This window comes from Oncorhynchus masou, chromosome 31 (assembly GCF_036934945.1).
Source record: "Oncorhynchus masou masou isolate Uvic2021 chromosome 31, UVic_Omas_1.1, whole genome shotgun sequence".
Lineage (NCBI taxonomy): Eukaryota > Metazoa > Chordata > Actinopteri > Salmoniformes > Salmonidae > Oncorhynchus > Oncorhynchus masou.
The window spans coordinates 89,355,174-89,376,750 of NC_088242.1; the positions used below are offsets into that span (position 1 = coordinate 89,355,174).

At 41.7% G+C, this 21,577-nt stretch overlaps 2 protein-coding genes across 3 annotated transcripts in view; one reads left to right on the plus strand and one right to left on the minus strand.

The window, feature by feature from the left end:
• Positions 1–2,693: 2,693 nt before the first annotated feature.
• Positions 2,694–6,794, minus strand: LOC135524716 (chemokine XC receptor 1-like). Its single transcript, XM_064952487.1, has 2 exons — positions 6,529–6,794; positions 2,694–6,246 (listed from the first exon to the last, which is right to left on the minus strand). The coding sequence occupies exons 1-2, from the start codon at positions 6,542–6,544 to the stop codon at positions 5,210–5,212; spliced, it is 1,053 nt and encodes a 350-aa protein (XP_064808559.1). The 5' UTR covers positions 6,545–6,794; the 3' UTR covers positions 2,694–5,209.
• A 10,531-nt stretch (positions 6,795–17,325) lies between these two features.
• The window catches only part of LOC135524718 (FYVE and coiled-coil domain-containing protein 1-like), a 41,063-nt gene continuing 36,811 nt past the window's right edge, over positions 17,326–21,577 (plus strand). Inside the window, exon 1 of one of the 2 annotated variants that reach the window (XM_064952488.1) lies at positions 17,326–17,409. The gene's annotated coding sequence lies outside the window, so the exon portion shown is untranslated. The remainder of the gene's footprint in view (positions 17,410–21,577) is intronic. The other variant, XM_064952489.1, reaches the window with a different exon arrangement.

Sequence of the window (21,577 nt, forward strand, 5' to 3'; positions counted from 1 at the left end):
CGGTTCTGAAAATAAATGACTTGTTTGCATCACCGAGCGCTGGTCAGGAAATAATTCAATCCAACTGTTAGATGCTACCACCCCCTTCAAATCAAAACCGATGTCAATGTTCGCGCGCACACGCTCCATTCTAATTCCTGTCTGTGGCAACATGTAAAGAAGTCACATGGTTGGCTAGTGTTATACTGCTAGACTGAGTTCTTGGTCTAGAAGCTTGGCTAAGTAATATTCAGCTGTCAGAGCAGCTCACAGCCGTCAGAGCAGATCACTGCACCTATATATAGCCCATCCAACTACCTCATCCCCATACTATATTTATTTATCTTGCTCCTTTGCACCCCAGTATCTCTACTTGCACATTCATCTTCTGCACATCTACCATTCCAGTGTTTAATTGCAATATTGTAATTACTTCGGCACCATGGTGTCACGCCCTGACCTTAGAGAGCCTTTTTATTTCTCTATTTGGTTAGGTCGGGGTGTGATTTGTGTGGGCATTCTAGTTTTTCTATTTCTTTGTTGGCCGGGTATGGTTCCCAATCAGAGGCAGCTGTCTATCGTTGTCTCTGATTGGGGAACTTAGGCAGACTTTTTTCCACCTTTAGTTTGTGGGATCTTGTTTGTGTGTAGTTGCTTTCTGCACTGCATGTAGCTTTACGTTCGGTTTGTATTTTTTTTTTTTGGGTGTCATTTAAAGATAGACAAATTGTTTTCATGCACATTTTTTCACTTGAGAAATACTACACCAAAGATCTTAGATCTAAAATTGTGCGACTAATATCTCCGCTGAAAAAATGTCAAAATTAATGACCGAATTCTTGAGTTATTTTAGATTAATTCAGACTATTTTGAGGAAGAGTATATTGGGTACAGCGTCTCAAAATGGCCAAACAGTACTATTGCCATTTTATTCTCGTTTTTCAAGCGAAGGGAGCATTTTAAGGGAGTATGCTAGCCGAGTTAGGCTAAATGCCAGCCAAACTGAAGCATGTTGACACCTTAACCCACCGTGTGTGTGTAAGCAGGGTCAGGCTTGGGTTCTACTTGGATGACAGACCGCCTGGGAATACCAGGGTACATATTCATAAAGCGACTCAGAGTAGGATCTAGTTTTTTTGCATTCCATTTGCATCATAATTAATAAGATTAAAAAAGATGGGCAGATGGGGATCTGATCCTACTCTGATAAGCATTAAAAGGGGTCTGGTTATGTAAACCTTTCCTCTATTTTTCTCTCTTTCCCCAGCAGAGGGCAGTGGAATCCTAGTTGAAGTTTCTTAAAATTATATATTTTTAAAGCATCACACAGTCCAAAAATGTGGACAGAGAATTCTTTGGAGGAACCGCAGGCGGACAGAGCTTGTCAAACTACAGGAGTGTGTGAAGCTGTCTCCAGAACTCACGCTCATCCTTGACTTCTATCCTTGCTTTTAACAGGGATGGTCAGGGATGAGCACACTGACATCACCCAGTTCTAACCTATACCATTAAACCACTTGGTCTATATCCCGATATTTAAATCTCTCATTAGTGATTTTTAAAATGTCTGTCCTCTTCTGTATCTGCCCTAGAATCCATTGCATTGTAGTAGCCTTTGTACTGTAAGTGTTTCAGATCTGTTTAGATACCAATACTAACTTTATTTGAAATGTGATTTTTATACATTGCAGTTGTTATTAAAATACAACAGATTGAAAAGAATAAGATACAATTAAAGAACACTTTACAATAATAAAAAGTGGATGCTACCATGGTTACGGCTAATCCTGAATGAATCGTGAATAATGGTGAGAAAGTGACAGACACACAAATATCATACCCCCAAGACATGCTAACTTCTCACCATTACAATTAGAGGGGAGGTACATTTTTTTTTGGGGGGGGGGGGGTATGATATTTGTGCATCTATAACTTTCTCACTCATCATTATTCACAATTCTTTCAGGATTATCCATAATCATGGTAGCATCCACATTCATGTAAAAGTGTTAAAAAACATACTCTGGGCCTAAAATTAGCTTTTTGTTCCACCAGCCACTGTGGCAGGTAGATTTAAATATTTACCAGTCACTCAGATTTTTTACCAGCCAAAACTATTTTTCCCAGCTAAAATTACACCAACAAAACACCCCAAAAAATTATTTGTAATCTTTCTAAAACAATAAATGTATTACTAGTAAGAAGTAATGTGGTATATTGTTTAATTTATTTGTGACCTAAGTTTTTTTTACCAGAATATCACGGATGAGACACATTTTCACCTGCCCCTTTAAGGGCAGGAGGTTACCGTGGTTACGCAACTCCAGTCATGTTTGTGTTGGGGTGGCGTGTGGGAAAATACAGCATTTTTTTACAATGTATCGAAATAATGTATTGTAATAGCATTGTGCAGTTTGCCGCAAGACATAGTTTCACACACTACAAAGGGTAAAGAGTGCGAGAAAAGCGGGAGACAGGCAGGGAGACAGACAGGTTCTTGGTGCTGTGTAGAAACAGCAGGCTCAGGGAGGAGGAACACAAGAATGAAGACAGGAGTGAAGGCACACAGCAAACCTTTTTGTTTCATTTTTACTTGTTTTCACCTACACACACACTTTTCCACAGTGGACCCGAACACCACACATGTAACATGTGTGCACTCAAGGAAAGTTATTTTACATGTTCTTCACAGAAAATGAGCCAAGGCCAATGAGTCTCAGCTTGGAAAAATGATTAATTGTATAATTTTTATTTTAATAGACATTGAAAATGGGTCCCACAGACCCGAACACCACAGAAGGGCTAAAAAAGTAAATTAGGCCAACTTTTATGCCTGTTTCTAAAAATGAATCTTTCACTCAGATCTTCATATGCCCACAGCCCCCAGCCAAGCAGTGTTGCAGCGCGTGGTGGCATAGGCTATATTGGATAGGTAGTTCTTTGACTTTGTGCGATTTAATTTACCAGGTATGAAACAAACCGGCAGAACTACTTTGAAACAGCTACTGCTGTTTTTGTTATCATACTTGACTATTTTTATTCACAAATGCGAGTGAAATGGTCACACTGTGGAGCCCTGCCCACCCGCCAATGTGGCTAGTGAAATAGACATCTTATCTATCCGCCAATGCCAGAAATCTACCCGCATTTGGCAGGTATTTATTTTAGGCCCTGAACATATTCTATTCTTATTTATAATAAAAGTGACCTCAAAATGACCCCAAAAGGGTCATATTAGATTGTGTAGAACAGTGGAAGCTCCTCAGTGGAGGAAGGGGAGGGCCATCCTTCTCAGTGAATTTCATAAAAATAAAAATGTTAAGACATTGTAAAAGTTATCCTTTTTAGATAAAACTATACTAAATATATTCACGTCACCAAATAATTGATTAAAACACACTGTTTTGCAATGAAGGTCTATAGTAGCCTCAACAGCACTCTGCAAGGTAGCAACATGGTGGAGCCGGAGCACAGCTAGCTTCCGTCCTCCTCTTGGTATATTGACTTCTGTTGAGGCTACTGTAGACCTTCATTGCAAAACAGTGTACTTTAATCAATTATTTGGTGAAATGTGAATATTTATGTGGTATCGTTTTATCTAAAAAGGATAACTTTTTCAATGCTTTACCATTTTTATTTTTATGAAATTCACTAAGAGGATGGTCCTCCCCTTCCTCCTCTGAGGAGCCTCCACTGGTCCCCCCATTTCTAAACCCAAAGCTGCGCCCTTACAAAACCTGATGATATGAGTGGGCAGCCACCCACACAGAGTGTGGTGAAGAAGGCACAACAGCGCCTCTTCAACCTCAGGAGGATAAAGAAATTTGACATAACACCTAAAACCCTCACAAACTTTTACAGATGCACAATTGAGAGCATCCTGTCGGGCTGTATCACTGCCTGGTACGGCAACTGCACCGCCCACAACCGCAAAGCTCTCCAGAGGGTGGTGCGGTCTGCCCAACGCATTACCGGGGGCAAACTTCCCGCCCTCCTAGACAGCTAAGGGCACATGTAGCTCTAACAATGCCAAAAAGATCATCAAGGACATCAACAACCCGAGCCATTGCCTGTTATTCCCTCAATCATCCAGAAGGCGAGGTCAGTATAGGTGCATCAAAGCTGCAACCGAGAGACTGAAAAACAGCTTCTATCTCAAGGCCATCAGACTGTTAAACAGCCATCACAAGCACATCAGAGGCGGCTACCTATAGACATAGATTAGGAATCACTGGCCACTTTTAGAAATGGATCACTAGCCACTTAAATAATGTTTCCGTATCTAGCACTCCTCATCTCATATGTATAAACTGCACTCCACACTATTCTACGGTATCTTAGTCACTTTTAAATTGGATTTACATATTGCGTCACACATTTCATATGTATATACTGTATATATACTACACCACTGACTGTTAAACAGCCATCTCCAGCACATCAGAGGCTGAATCGCTGGCCACTTTAAGGAAATGAAACACGAGCCACTTTAATAATGTCTCTGTATCTTACATTATAAGTCCCTTAGTCACTTTAATTGTGTGTAAATATTGCATTACTCATCTCATATGAATAAACTGTACTCTATACTATTCTACAATATCTTAGTCACTTTAATTGTGTGTAAATATTGCATTACTCATCTCATATGTATAAACTGTACTCTATACTATTCTACGATATCTTAGTCACTTTAATTGTGTGTAAATAGTGCATTACTCATCTCATATGTATAAACTGTACTCTATAATATTCTACGATATCTTAGTCGCTTTAATTGTGTGTAAATATTGTATTACCCATCTCATATGTATAAACAGTACTCTATACTATTCTACGATATCTTAGTCGCTTTAATTGTGTGTAAATATTGTATTACCCATCTCATATGTATAAACAGTACTCTATACTATTCTACAATATCTTAGTCGCTTTAATTGTGTGTAAATATTGTATTACCCATCTCATATGTATAAACTGTACTATAAACTGTACTGGATTTACGTGTATTTTGGGTAGTTGTTGTGAAACTGTTAGATATTACTTGTTAAATATTACTGCACTGTCAGAGCTAGAAGCACAAGCATTTCACTACACCCGCAATAATATCTTCTAAACACGTGTATGTGACCAATAAATTAGATTTTGATTTGACAAGATGTGACTTATTTGGGGTCGCCGGTTTGCCTGGCGTGGGTCCCTGGGCAAGAAAATATTGAAGACCCCTGTGCTAGTACATTGATCCCATCGAGTAAATGTTAGGTAATCTAATCTGTTGTGTATCCATGGTGCTTTGGTGATGACAAAGCTTCAGCAAGATCACCTTCAAGTGATTTCTGAACTTAATCCCAACAAATGCGTAGAAGACAGGGTTGAGACAGCAGTGGGAGAAAGCAATCAGTCGACACACATAGAACCCATAGTCAAGCCATGTGCTGACCTCACAAGTATTGAAAGGTGCTACGGAGTAGTCAGTCAACAACCTCAGAAATATCACCACATTGTAAGGCGCCCAGCCAATGAAAAATACTGCCACGATACTGAAGATCAGCTTCACGGTACGATTCCTCATGTGTGACCTTGACTTGAAGATTGTCCTCAATATCCTCATGTAGCAGAACCCAATCACTGCAAAAGCAGCCAAGAAGAAGATGTTCTGTTGGTAGCTGCCCACTCTCTTCCACAGCGGATCCCAGTATTCACAGTAAAAATGGTTGTCTTCTTCATGGGGGTTCTTTTGGACAGAGCTGAAAATCAAAGCAGGAACGGCCGCCACAAAACTAACAACCCAGATGATGAGAGAGACTGTGACCCCGTAGCAGCCCCTTTGGGAACCATGGTCGGACAGAGGATGCACCACGGCCAGGTAGCGGTGGATAGTCATGATGGTCAGGAACAAAACGCTGCTGTAGAAGCCAGCGTAGAAGACAAAGGTAACGGTCTTGCAGAGGATCAGGCTAAAGGTCCAGCCCCAGATGTGGTAGGCTGCCCAGAAGGGCAGACCAAAGGTGAAAACCAGGTCAGATAGGGCCAAGTTGAGGATGAAGATGTTGGTGAGAGACTTGAGGTTCTCGTACTTGGCCAGGATGGCCAGGACCAGGATGTTGCCCGCTAGACTCAGGATAGTCACCACAGAGAAGAAGGCAGGGGTGGCGATGGAGCCAAACTTGACAACGCCGTTCTTGTTACAGACCTCGTCTGTATAACCCTCATCATATTCGTAATCGGCGCCGTTGGTTTCAATATCGCCCATGGCATGGCTGAAATCTTGAAAAGTGAATAGTGCAGATTAAATCAATTACATCACATCTTCATTCACAATACACTGTTTTTAAAGCAGCAATTCAAATAATTCAGGTGATTTAGTAACACACCTACGACTACAATTTCAGAAATATAAAAAGGCATAAAAAAGAGAACACCTGAAACAGCAACAATTAAAATGTAAAAAATGTATATTGTTTTTGCTCTATAGTTTTGTTTGGGTTTAACTCTAGAATGAAGTTTGAAAATTTTTGCTTACTATATCATTAACCAAATCAAACTTACCTGTCGTACCCGTCATAATGGTTTAGCGTGATGGCCCTCGCTGTCCTTGCTAGGCTACACAATGATATGAGGACAGGGGAGTTGTGATGAAGTTAAGGTACTGCATCTCTGTTATAAACTCCCCCCATAACGTTTCTTCTTCCTCTACAGCTCCAGCGTAAGACCGGACAAAGGCCGGACAAAAAAAAAATCAGATTTGTTATTTTTGGGCCAATATATGCGGCGCTTTGGTTGTAATGAACTGTCCGTTCTCCCTTTATAATACACTGTTGTCTTTCTCAAGTTGATGCGCAAGAGACCAAACCACCACAGATCAAGCGCTCAGATCATGTTCGAGTCTTGGATTGGACAGTGAAACGCACACCCTCGCACCTGCAGCCGACGTGCAGATGTTTCATTTTTCCCTCGTGCAGTCATCGCTGAAACCAGCGCAAATTCCTACTGTTGTTGTGTCCAGATTAAACGTGGGACGTCCCTCATTATAAACAAACAGTAGGTTAAATTAACGGTTATTAGTTAATGCATATTTTTTATTTTATTAGAAGTGATTATTGGATGAAACAACAATGTCATTGAACCAATGGACTGGCCAGAGATCAGGGCATTAATCAGCAAAGACGCAGAGCAAGCTGATTAGTATTTTGGACAACAAAATTGAAGTCAAAATGATCGATGAAATCTTAGTGTGTCAGCTGCAGTGGCGATTTTAGCCTGTAAATCTTGGCGGGGCAAAAAAAAAATGGTGGGATGCATGCCAGCAAAGCCACTACACACCACTACACAGTACATTAATTGCACTATAACGGTGACAAACGGTGCCCACAAACTGTTAAGGCCTAAATAAAGCTTTCCCAACAGCAGAGTCCCAACAGCAGACCCAACACCTTACCACTGCTACACCTGGCTATCAGCGGAGCCTTGTCTTGCAGCAAAACAGGTCATTCAGCCCCATTTACTGCCATTAAAAAAAACATAGCTGATATGGGTGACTTGCTTAAGCAAATGTGGTTTCTACTGACAATTGAGATGTACAAACTATGGCATAATGGGATGACAAGAGGATAAGAGGCAATCTGTAATTTCGATTAAGACATTCAGGAGCGAGCTAGGACGGACGTAGTCAATAACTATTTGTTCAGTACTTTTGAAATGTACAGAGACAGAATTCAGAACATGGGCCATTCTTACAGTGTTCTCCCTGTACACCAAGTCAGAACCGTAGGATAAATAAAGGGTGCATTCATATAAGCAGTCAATGAAAGCTCTTACAATATTTGATGATTACATTTCTCATAAACAGGTAATAGGCTACATGTGCACACCAAGTCAGAAGAGTAGGCAAAATTAAGAGGTGAATATAGGTCAAATGATTAGGGTGAGGCACATGGGCTACTAACAGCTTACGACACAACATACACTTAGTATTTTTTTTATTAGCTATAGCATGCATATCTCCCTGGCATATTACATCATTTATGCAGTAGCATGCAAGACAGTTTTGGACACCTTGTTGTGCTGTGTTTACTTGGACAGGAAGGTGACGTGGCAGTCCTTCGTGGGCAAATTTTCTAATCAAACTTTGTCATCAAAGTCCGACATTCTCTGGATTTATGGGGCTTTCAAGACTGGGAACTCAAGAGAAAAAATGGTTAAATCATGATGACGTCAGTGATCTTCAGGTCGTAGCTCTAGAAAGAGGCCCGAGTTCCGAATTTACAATTCCAAGTTGGATGAAAGTTCAAAACGTATTTTCCCAGTCGTAGCTAATTTTCCATGAGTTCCCAGTTGTCTTGAACTCACTTAAGTCAGATTTTACAGTTCCAAGTTAACAGTTGTTTTGAGCGCACCACAAATCATGATTCATTGATAGCATGGTGTCACGCCCTGGCCATAGAGAGGGTTTTATTCTCTATTTTGGTTAGGCCAGGGTGTGACTAGGGTGGGCATTCTGGTTTCTTTATTTCTATGTTTTTCTGTTTCTATGTTTTGGCCGGGTATGGTTCTCAATCAGGGACAGCTGTCTATCGTTGTCTCTGATTGGGAATCATACTTAGACAGCCTTTTTCCCTTATGTTTTTGTGGGAAGTTATCTTTGTTAGTGGCACTATATCCCTTGTAAGCTTCATGGTCGTTTCTTTGTTTCTTGTTTTGTTGGCGACATTTATAATAATAAACAAAAATGTACGCTCACCACGCTGCACTTTGGTCAACTTCTTCAGACGATCGTGACACATGGCCAATGTTGAATTATAATTCTAAACTATCAAAATAAACCCTTAATCTTAGACTTGGTACCACACAGCCACTCCACTGAAAAGCAGACTAATGATTGCTTTGCAATGCTTGCAGTTAGCCACTGATTCATTCCAAACCATTCATTGTTGAATTTGCGATTTTCAACTTGTTGTGTAATGTTTATGTCCAATGGCCGTTGAGCATCGATACGTTTTATCTATCATTTCTCTTCATTATTTCTCTTCATATAACAAGGATTTAAAAGGATTTGCCAGTAGATTGTCAACCTGATTAATGATGATGACTGCAAGCTAAGATTTTGAAAGTATAACCTGAAACCCCACCTCTTCAAGGAATACCTAGGATAGGATAAAGCAATCCTTCTCACCCCCCTTAAATGATTTAGATGCACTATTGTAAAGTGGCTGTTCCACTGATGTCAGAAGGTGAATTCACCAATTTGTAAGTCGCTCTGGATAAGAGCGTCTGCTAAATGACTTAAATGTAAATGTAAATAATATTGACAGTCCAATCAAAGATACTGTAGATACAGCGTGATTTGACTTAATATTATCTGTGGCCAATGACCTTGAGCCTTTTTGGTTGGGAACTTCTAATGTAACTCTATGACAGCACCCAAGGGGCTAGATTTTTCGAGGTCGACCCTTAGGCGTTGACGTAGTGTCTCCATGAGTGACAGAACACTGAGCCAATCACAGCGCAATGCTCTGTATTTTCTGCTGGCTTGCCCCACCACAAAAAGCACTGAGCTATTTTTATTTTACCTTTATTTAACTAGGCAAGTCAGTTAAGAACAAATTCTTATTTTCAATGACGGCCTAGGGTTAACTGCCTGTTCAGGGGCAGAACGACAGATTTGTACCTTGTCAGCTCGGGGATTTGAACTTGCAACCTTTCGTTACTAGTCCAACGCTCTAACCACTAGCCTACCCTGCCATCCTAATGCTGAAACAGCTGCATTTTGGAGCTGCCTTACTCAAGTAAACAAAAATATGCACATGCTGCCAAAGGGAACAGCTACTTCCTGAGAGAAATGTATCAGTTTCTAACTGATGACAAAGAGGTCAGCAAACAATGAAGAACAGGGCCTACTTGATGAGAGAGTATCCTTATTCCTCCTTGATGGTGATGACCCAGACTTGATCATGGATTTAAGGAAGCTGAATGGCAAACCACAATCCTCATTCCAGCCCTTTTGGGATGAAGTACAGAAGTATTTTAACGAATACACAGTTTAGGTCAAAGATCAGACATGGGGAGTACTTGTACTTACCTCTTCCTATATCAGCTGAGGACTTGCGTGACACAGTGGAAAAGCGGCTTCCACCAGAAACTAAAATCAGCTCCCATCTCATATGTATAAACTGTATTCTCTACTATGCCACTGTATCTTAGTCCAATGCCACTCTGACATATGTATATATATTCTTAATCCATTCCTTACTTAGATTTACGTGTATTTTGGGTATATGTTGTGAAACTGTTAGATATTACTTGTTAGATATTAGTGCACTGTCGGAGCTAGAATCACAAGCATTTCGCTACACCCGCAATAACATCTGTTAAATACGTATACAGTATGTGACCAACAACATTTGATTTGATTTGATTTTAAGAGGGCAGTTTACACCCAACAATCATGGTCCATGTCTGCTCTCTAGTACACAGGAAGGTTTGACCTCAAGGTCATGGTCCAGTCTTGGATGATAAAAAAGGGACGTCAAGACTCATAGTTTGTTGCAGTACAGTGGAACTACATTAAACAGTTTTCCTGCTTGTGGCAGAAGGACTGTGAAAAGTTATGTGTGGATGATAAGGCAATCATCCCTGGCCAGCCTATAGGGACCTGTAACAGAGGCAGACATCCAAGCATTGCTCCTGTGAGTGGGCCAGTTCTAGCAGCTGCCGACCATGATTCAAATCAAATCAAAGTTTATTTGTCACGTGCGCCGAATACAACAGGTGTGGTAGACCTTACAGTGAAATGCTTACTGACAGGCTCTAACCAATAGTGCAAAAATTTATTAGGTGAACAATAGGTAAGTATAGAAATAAAACAACAGTAAAAAGACAGGCTATAAAAGTAGTGAGGCTACATACAGACACCGGTTAGTCAGGCTGATTGAGGTAGTATGTACATGTAGGTATGGTTAAAGAGAGTAGCAGTAGTGTAAAAAGAGGTGTTGGCGGGTGGTGGGACACAATGCAGATAGCCCGGATTGCCACTGTGCGGGAGCACTGGTTGCTCGGCCCAATTGAGGTAGTATGTACATGAATGTATAGTTAAAGTGACTATGCATATAAGATAAACAGAGAGTAGCAGCAGCGTAAAAAGAGGGTTTGGGGGGAGTGTTTGGGGGGGCACACAATGCAAATATTTTGGGTAGCCATTTGATTACCTGTTCAGGAGTCTTCTGGCTTGGGGGTAAAATCTGTTGTGAAGCCTTTTTGTCCTAGACTTGACACTCTGGTACCGCTCACCATGCGGTAGTAGAGAGAACAGTCTATGACTGGGGTGGCTGGGGACTCTGACAATTATTAGGGCCTTCCTCTGACACTGTCTGGTGTAGAGTTCCTGGATGGTCCTGGATGATTACAACAACAGTGGACTTGTACTGTTTGTCATGTTGATCCCAGACATCCCAGCATCTCCATCTAGTTCATTATATGATGGGAAAGTTCATGTCACTGTGAAGGACAAGGTTTTCCAGCCATCCAGCCCCCTTCGACACACAGTTGAAAATCTCAGCATCCTCAGAGGAGAGAACTACAGTGAAGATGATGTCTCTCTCAACAAGTCAATCTTGATCAATCAATCTGGGCCAGACCACAGAACCATATATGCCTTTGTTTAAGCATGCCACACACTCCTGTTTGTTCAACTGGATCTTGACATGCTTATCGCCTGTAGAACAGCACCAGTTGACAGCTGTGTCAACCCTGCCGAGAGAGTTAATTCCCTTCTAAACGTGGGGCTTCAGGGAACAGCCCTGGCTACCCTAACCCTAGGGAGAAGATGGAAGAATCAAATAAGAAGCGTGTGAAGAAGTGAGGCACAATGACACAACCACGTGAAACAGCCACCAAACAACCAGAGGCTTTTGAAAAGCGTGTGCATCCTGTTGCAGCTCTTGTGATTGGCCGGTTTGAGCGCCTGGAAAGGAACATACGTAGGAGTACATCAGCCCGCAACACAGGAAGAAATTGCCAATATTACATAACAATTAAACATCATTGATACAGAAGTTGACATGATACATGAGCTCAGCATAAAAGTCCTTAACCAGGAAAGTACAAGCAATTCCAGGACATACATTTCAAGATGTCACAATACATGGTACAGCTCAAGAAATGCGAGGGAGAAAATCCATGCTGGTACTACTTAATCAATTCTTGCCAGAAGAACAATTTAAGAAATGAAGGTTTGTGCCTGTTCCAATATTGACAGCAGACAGACGTGAGCATCAGACATTTGATGACCTGTACAGCCTGGAAACCACTGACAAGGATAGTCCTTCTCTGACACCAAATATAGAACGTGTAAAGAGGTGTGCTGCCATGGTCAGTGCAAAGGGGAGAGCGACCATCAACTGTGTTGAATGTGAGAAATCAAGGTGCTTGTATGCCAAAAGCAAGCTGCCTAAAGAAGAACAGAAAATAGTCCAACGCATTCGGGATGAGAACAATTTTAACATGTGGTTCAGATCTTTTCCAAGAAGACAATCCATATTGGCTAACCTGTGGAATGCAAATGGTGACGCAGTATTACTCAGCAATCACAGTGTCATTCCCAGATGTGTGTTTCCATTGTGGATGTCCAGATGTTCTTGAGAGGGAAGAGGTAGTGAGGCTCAAACAGCAATATTAACATGTCCGGCCAATGTGCCCAGTGTGTAAGCAAGAAGGAAAGCAGTTCATGACGAGAACTACAAGAAATCTTAAAAAGAAATGGAACACCCTAGAGACCAGAATAATCAACAAATAAAGGACAAACCAGACCGTGCTGTTGAACAGTAAAAAGCAGCAGGTGATTGTGCTATTGCCTCTGACCACAGAACATTGGCCGTCGTTTTCATTTCCAGACGATTCTACGAGTTGAATCGCCATTGTTTGTATTGATTGTATTGTTTGTTTTCACCCTGTAGGCGATCTACTGGATCCGGCCAACTTTTGTTATGTTATGGTGTCTTGTGAAGCTGTTCTTTATTTTTAATTGTTTTTTTAATTCTGTGTTTCATTTCTCATGGTTATAACGACATTGAAACATCTGCATTCTTTTCAAGAAAAATGTTGTAGGTTTTCACATGGAATAATATAACTCTTGAAGCTCACATTAGGCCTAGAGCCTGCGGAAAAAATAGTGGCATAAATTAACCAGAACCACACAAACCATATGTACAGCCATATATAATATATATATATAAGAATTCATGATTCAGTAATTATATGCAGAGCCACTACCCCATGATAGGCTACAGTGGTAAATCCCCCCCCTCCTCCTCCATGGTAGGCTACCGTGGTAACCCCCCCTCCCCCATTCACTGACCTTCATGTCTTAAAGTAATGATGGACTGTCGTTTCTCTTTGCTTATTTGAACTGTTCTTGTTTTGAGCACGCTCCCTCCAAACTTAAGACATCTGTTGCATTGTGTTGTGTGACAAAACGACTCATTTTAGAATTAATTTTAATTTACATTTTTTTGGAACTATTGGATATAAATAAGAGCAATGTCAACTCCCCAACATTACGACCAGGAATACGACTTCCCGAAGCGGATCCTCTGTTTGGTCCACCACCCAGGACAATGGATCGGATCCCAGCCGGAGAACCAAAACAACGGCGCTGCAGAAGGGGCAGACGGATTTGTCTTCTGGTCAGGCTCCGTAGACGGGCACATCGCCCACGGGGTGACTGAGTATACTACTAGCCAATGTCTAGTCTCTTGACAACAAGGTAGACAAAATCCGAGTAAGGGTTGCCTTCCAGAGAGACATCAGAGAATGTAACGTTCTTTGTTTCACGGAAACATGGCTCATTCGGGTTACGTCATCAGAGTCGGTACAGCCACCCGGCTTCTTCACGCATCGCGCCGACAGAAACAAACATCTCTCTGGTAAGAAGAGGGGCGGGGGTGTATGCCTTATGATTAACGAGACGTGGTGTGATCATAAGATCATACAGGAACTCAAGTCCTTTTGTTCACCTGATCTAGAATTCCTTACAATCAAATGCCGACCGCATTATCTACCAAGAGAATTCTCATCGATCATAATCACAGTCGTGTATATTCCGTCTCAATCAGACACATCAACGGCCCTGAAAGAACTACATTTGACTCTATGTAAACTGGAAGCCACATATCCTAAGGCTGCATTTATTGTAGCTGGGGATTTTAACAAGGCTAATCTGAAAACAAGGCTCCCTAAATTTTATCAGCATATCGGATGCGCGACCCGGGCTGGCAAAACCCTGGATCATTGTTATTTTAACTTCCGCAACGCATATAAAGCCTTCCCCAACACTCCTTTCGGAAAATCTGACCATGACTCCATTTTGTTGCTCCCAGCCTATAGAAAGAAACTAAAACAGGCAGCACCCTTGCTCAGGTCTGTTCAACACTGGTCCGAACAATCGGATTCCACGCTTCTAGATTGCTTTGATGACGTGGACTGGGATATGTTCCGCATAGCGTCAGACAATAACATGGATGAATATGCTGATTCGGGGAGCGAGTTTATTAGCAAGTGCGTAGGTGATGTTGTACCCACAGCGTCTATCAAAACATTTCCCAACCAGAAACTGTGAATTGATGGCAGCATTCGCGCAAAACTGAACACGCAAACCACTGCTTTTAATCAGGGCAAGATGACCGGAAACAAGACCGAATACAAACAGTGTAGCTATTCCCTTTGCAAGGAAATCAAACAAGCTAAGCGTCAGTATAGAGACAAAGTGGAGTCGCAATTCAACGGCTCAGACACGAGAGGTATGTGGCTGGGTCTACAGTCAATCACAGACTACAAAAGGAAAACCGGCCCCTTCGTGGACCATGATGTCTTGCTCCCAGACAAACTAAACAACTTCTTTGCTCGCTTTGAAGACAACACAGTGCCACCGACACAGCCCGCTACCAAAACCTGCGGGCTCTCCTTCACTGCAGCCAACATGAGTAAAGCATTTAAACGTGTTAACCCTCGCAAGGCTGCCGGCCCAGACGGCATCCCCAGCTGCGCCCTCAGAGCATGTGCAGACCAGCTGGCTGGTGTGTTTACGGACATATTCAATCAATCCTTATCCCTGTCTGCTGTTCCCACATGCTTCAAGAGGGCCACCCTTGTCACTTTTCCCAAGAAAGCGAAGGTAACTGAGCTAAATGACTATCGCCCCATAGCACTCACTTCCGTCATCATGAAGTGCTTTGAGAGACTCGTCAAGGACCATATCACCTCTACCCTAACCTGACACCCTAGACCCACTCCAATTTGCTTGCCTCACCAAAAGGTCCACAAACGACGCTATAGCAATCACACTGCACACTGCCCTCTGCCCTAACCCATCTGGGCAAGAGGAATAGCTATGTAAGAATGCTGTTCATCGACTACAGCTCAGCATTTAACACCATAGTACCCTCCAAACTCGTCATTAAGCTCGAGACCCTGGGTCTCAACCCCGCCCTGTGCAACTGGGTCCTGGACTTCCTGACGGGCCGCCCCCAGGTGGTGAGGGTAGGTATCAACATCTCAACCCCGCTGATCCTCAACACTGGGGCCCCACAAGGGTGCGTTCTCAGCCCTCTCTTGTACTCCGTGTTCACCCATGACTACATGGCCATGCACGCCTCTAACTCAATCATCAAGTTTGCAGACAACACTACAGCGGTAGGCTTGATTACCAACAACGACGAGACGACCTACAGGGAGGAGGTGAGGGTCCTCAGAGTGTGGTGTCAGGAAAATAACCTCACAATCAATGTCAGCAAAACAAAGGAGATAATCGTGGACTTCAGGAAACAGCAGAGGGAGCAGCACCCTATCCACATCAACGGGACTGTAGTGGAGAGGGTGGAAAGTTTTACGTTCCTCGGCGTACACATCACGGACAAACTGAAATGGTCCACCCACACAGAGAGCGTGGTGAAGATGGAGCAGCAGCGCCTCTTCAACCTCAGGAGGCTGAAGAAATTCGGCTTGTCACCAAAAATACACATCCTGCCGGGCTGCATCACCGCCTGGTACGGAAACTGCTCCGCCCACAACCGTAAGGCTCTCCAGAGGTTAGTGAGGTCTGCACAACACATCACCGGGGGCAAACTACCTGCCCTCTAGGACACCTACACCACCCGATGTCACAGGAAGGCCAAAAAGTTCATCAAGGACATCAACCACCCGAGCCACCGCCTGTTCATCCCACTATCATCCAGAAGGCGAGGTCAGTACAGGTGCATCAAAGCGGGGACCGAGAGATTGAAAATCAGCTTCTATCTCAAGGCCATCAGACTGTTAAACAGCCATCACTAACAATGAGTGGCTGCTGCGAACATACTGACTCATCTCTAGCCACTTTAATAATGAAACATTTATGTAATAAAGGTATCACTAACCACTTTAATCAATGCCACTTTATATAATGTTTAATACCCTACATTACTCATCTCATATGTATAAACTGTACTCTATACCATCTACTGCATCTTGCCTATGCAGGTAGTTGTGAAATTGTTAGGTTAGATTACTTGTTAGGTATTACTACATGGTCAGAACTAGAAGCACAAGCATTTCGCTACACTCACATTCACATCTGCTAACCATGTGTATGTGACAAATACAATTTGATTTGACAGTAAACACATTTGTGCGCAACATTCTAGAGAAATACGTTTTTTGTGCATATGGAACATTTCTGGGATCTTTTATTTTCAGCTCATGAAACATGGGACCAACACTTTACATGTTGCGTTTATATTTTTGTTCAGTATAAATGGAGTGTCTCGGATTTACGTATAGAATACGAAATGCTCTGAGACCAGGTTTCAACCCACTTCGTGGTCATATTTTCACGGGCAGATATTGGGTAGAAGTAAACCCTTTCTCTTCGCCTGTGCAGCTCTGGCTAAAAGCCTATTTTCTTACAAATCATGCCTGAGTTGGGTGTGGTAGTCCTGAGAAATAAACCAGTCCTACATTAATCATCCCACATGATTTTACTATTTACCTTGTCATACTCTACAACCAAACTACACATACCGAGTCCTCTGCCCTTGGGTCGTCACTAATTACCCCAGCCACAAAGTCATACACACCGCCTATTTCTACAATTTATCTTCTTAAAATCTGATTTTAAACCTATCCCTAACCGTAAACCTTTAACCTAATCCCACTGCTAAATTTATGCCTAACCGTAACTTTAAATAATACCCAAAAGCTTTAAAAAAAAACAACGATAGGCCAATAGCCAATTTTATTTTGTGGCTGTGGTAACTAGTGGAAACCCCCTGCCCTTGTCCTCATTCTCGCATTGTAAGTGGTTGACGTACTTGTCAATCCAGTTATTGCTGCCGACCCATACATAGCAAGATTGTGTGTGGACGTAAACTATCTGGATTTTCATGGATCACGCAGTTTAACGTACGTTTAAGTAGTTTTTTTCCTTAAATGATCAATGTCTATTTGTTTATATTAATATACATGTGTTTTATGTACATTCACTTAGAATGAAATAACTGATTTAGGGCTATATACATGCCAAGGACAGACTGTCACTGGATATAGTCAGATAATAACAACATTATTAGCTATGTGGACATACCAGCCCATTTTATTTAGGGTTTTAGTCAAATGTGTTGTGCAACATAATGTAGTCTAGAGTCAAATGATTTGGCAATTAGTGTTTTAATTTGAATAGTTATTAAGAATGAAGTACAGTCTATATTGTAACGTTTGGACAGCTTGCTCTTTTTAAATACAAACCATAATAAATCCGCTCCCAGTTTTCGGTTCCCTTTATCCAACAATTAGCACAATTATACAACAATGTAGGAATAGTTTCACTTAGTTTACATTTCCTCCCCACTTCCTCTTTTGCCAACATCGCGGTCTGTGAACCTTTTTAGTCTCTCGCGTATTACAATCGATCGATGGATTTTCTCATGAATAAAACCTTGTTGTGTGCGAACATAATCAACTTTAAGCGTCAAGTAAAATGTTTAAAGGACTAGTGCACAATGTTTTCGCATTCCGGGTATTGATAGTTAAACATTACCCTGTTCTTACGCAACAGTTTTCAATGATCTGATTCTTGTTGCAGCCATAATACAGTCTGTTCCACTCAGGGGATACAACTATGCAATTTAAACACACACGCAATATACAGTTGAAGTCGGAAGTTTACATACACCTAAGCCAAATACATTTAAACTCAGTTTTTCACAATTCCTGACATTTAATCCTAGTAAAAATCCTTGTTTTAGGTCAGTTAGGATCAGAATAATAGTATTGAGAATTATTTATTTCAGCTTTTATTTCTTTCATCACATTCCCAGTGGGTCAAAAGTTTACACACACTCAATTACTATTTGGTGGCATTCCCTTTACATTTTTTAACTTGGGTCTAATGTTTCGGACAGCCTTCCACAAGCTTCCCACAATAATTTGGGTGAATTTTGGCCAATTCCTCCTGACAGAGCTGGTGTAAACTTTTCAGTTCTGCCCACAAATGTTCTACTGGATTGAGGTCAGGGCTTTGTGATGGCCACTCCAATACCTTGACTTTGTTGTCCTTAAGCCATTTTGGAAGTATGCTTGGGGTCATTGTCCATTTGGAAGACTAATTTGCGACCAAGCTTTAACTTACTGACTGATGTCTTGAGATGTTGCTTCAATATATTCACATCATTTTTCTGCCTCATGATGCCATCTATTTTGTGAAGTGCACCAGGCCCTCCTACAGCAAAGCACCCCCACAACATGATGCTGCCACCCCCGTGCTTCACGGTTGGCATGGTGTTCTTCGACTTGCAAGCCTCCCCCTTTTTCCTCCAAACATAACGATGGTCATTATGACCAAACAATCCTATTTTTGTTTCATCAGACCAGAGGACATTTCTCCAAAAGGTATGATCTTTGTCCCCATGTGCAGTTGCAAACCGTAGTCTGGCTTTTTTATGATGGTTTTGGAGCAGGACTCGTTTTACTGTGGATATAGACACTTTTGTACCTGTTTCCTCCAGCTTCTTCACAAGGTCCTTTGCTGTTGTTCTGGGGTTGATTTGCACTTTTCGCACCAAAGTACGTTCATCTCTAGGAGAAAGAACGCGTCTCCTTCCTGGGCGTTATGATGGCTGCGTGGTCCCATGGTGTTTATACTTGCGTACTATTGATTGTACAGATTAACGTGGTACCTTCAGGCGTTTGGACATTTCTCCCAAGGATGAACAAAAAAATTTGCAGACTGGCTGATTTTCTTGGTTGATTTCTTTAGATTTTCCCATGATGTCAAGCAAAGAGGCACTGAGTTTGAAGGTAGGTCTTGAAATACATCCACAGGTACACCTCCAATTGACTCCAATGATGTTAATTAGCCTATCAGAAGCTTCTAAAGCCATGACATAATTTTCTGGAATTTTCCAAGCTGTTTCAAGGCACAGACAACTTAGTGTAATTATTAAACTTCTGACCCACTGGAATTGTGATACAGTGAACTATAAGTGAAATAATCTGTCTTTAAACAATTGTTAGAAAATTACTTTAGATGTCCTAAACAACTTACCAAAACTATAATTTGTTAACAAGACATTTTTGGAGTGGTTGAAAAACTGGTGTTAATGACTCCAACCTAAGTGTACGTAAACTTCCCACTTCAACTGTATATAATACAGTGCATATTTGCCCCCATCACATTAAACTGTGTTACTAGGCTAAGATAGATAGAAAGAGAAAGAACGTTGATAAAAAAAGAAAGGAAGAACCAAAATAAAAGACAGTTGAATTAAGAAGTCTGATACGTTATTTTAGAATTGGCCTGAAGGTCGGCCTGCATATTTTATAGACATATTTGCCTTTGTAGCCTGAGTGCCAACCTAATAATATCCACATCACCTATCATAGATAAGACTAAGCAAAACTCTCAGTACAGTAAATGATATGTGTGGAGGTGAGGCAATGGATGCTGTGGTAAATGGAAGAATCTCTATGTAACCTAACATGCTGACCACACCACCTGCGTTGTCTGCAAGACCGTTGCAAAATAAATGTACACATACATGTTATTCAATAATTTCATCCAAAACACTCGTGCGCGTCAACGGGTGTCTGAGTAGCCAGGCGCTAAAATATAATTTGGCAAGTCCAGTTGGTGGTGGTAATGCACCTTAACGTTGGTTGCCAACCGCCATATAAAGTCCACAGACTGAAGGAGGGGAGAAAATAACTAGGTTTCACCTTTTATCTCAAAATGGGTCAAAATTCTACAAAGTTCCAGAAAAAAGGACCTTGTGCATTTCAGTTAAAATAACAACCCAATGTTTATATCCCAGGACATATTCGCTAGCAACAGCAAGCTAGCTAGCTAAATGTCCATGAATGTATCATGGGTTTCGACCTGTCCCCAAATTAATATAGTTGGTTCGGAGTTTGTTTTGATATTTCAATCTGCGTGTCTAGATCGCGTTTGGTGTGGATAGACAAAATCAACATGTGTGTGATGGTGCACGTGGACGCATGCACGTGCCCAGTTTAGACAGCATGTAACATAGCAGGCATAACAGAAACGCCTGAGCAGTGTTTCATTTTTTATGGCCCTGTCGGGGAAGGTTATCTTCTGCTCTGGAGAACCAATCCAGTAAATGTGGAGGAGGAGTTACATGCTGACTACACTGGGCATGTGCGTGTGCCATCTTGCACATGTTGATTTTGTTCATCCACACAGGATGAAATCAGGACATGCAGGTTGAAATATCAAAAATAACTCTGAACCAATTATATTAATGGGGACAGGAAGAAACACATGATACATTCATGGACATTTAGATAGCTAGCTGTTGCCAGCTAATTTGTCCTGGGATATAAACATTGGATTGTTATTTTCCCTGCCCCAATGCATAGTACCAACCGTAAAGTTTGGTGGAGGAGGAATAATGGCTGTTTTTCATGGTTCAGGCTAGGCCCCTTAGTTCCAGTGAAGGGAAATCTTAATGCTACAGCATACAATTACATTCTAGACTATTCTATGCTTCCAACTTTGTGGCAACAGTTTGGGGAAGGCCCTTTCCTCTTTCAACATAACAATGTAATTGTTTTTTATTTATTTAAACATTATTTAACTATGCAAGTTAGTTAAGAACAAATTCTTATTTGCAATGAAGGCCTACCGGGGAACAGTGGGTTAACTGCCTTGTTCAGGGGTAGAACAACAGATTTTTACCTTGTCAGCTCAGGGATTTGATCCAGCAACCTTTCGTTTACTGGCCCACGCTCTAACCACTAGCGTACCTGCCACCCCAATGCCCCCGTGCAATGCCCCCATGCACAAAGTGAGGTCTATACAGAAATGGTTTGTCGAAATCGGTGTGGAAGAATTTGACTGACCTGCACAGAGCCCTGACATCAACCCCATCGAACACCTTTGGGATGAATTGGAACACCAACTGCTAGCCAGGCCTAATTGCCCAACATCAGTGCCCTACCTCACTAATGCTCTTGTGGCTGAATGGAAGGAAGTCCCCGCAGCAATGTTCCAACATCTAGTGGAAAGCCTTCCCAGAGGAGTGGCTGTTTATAGCAGCAAAGGGGGGCACAA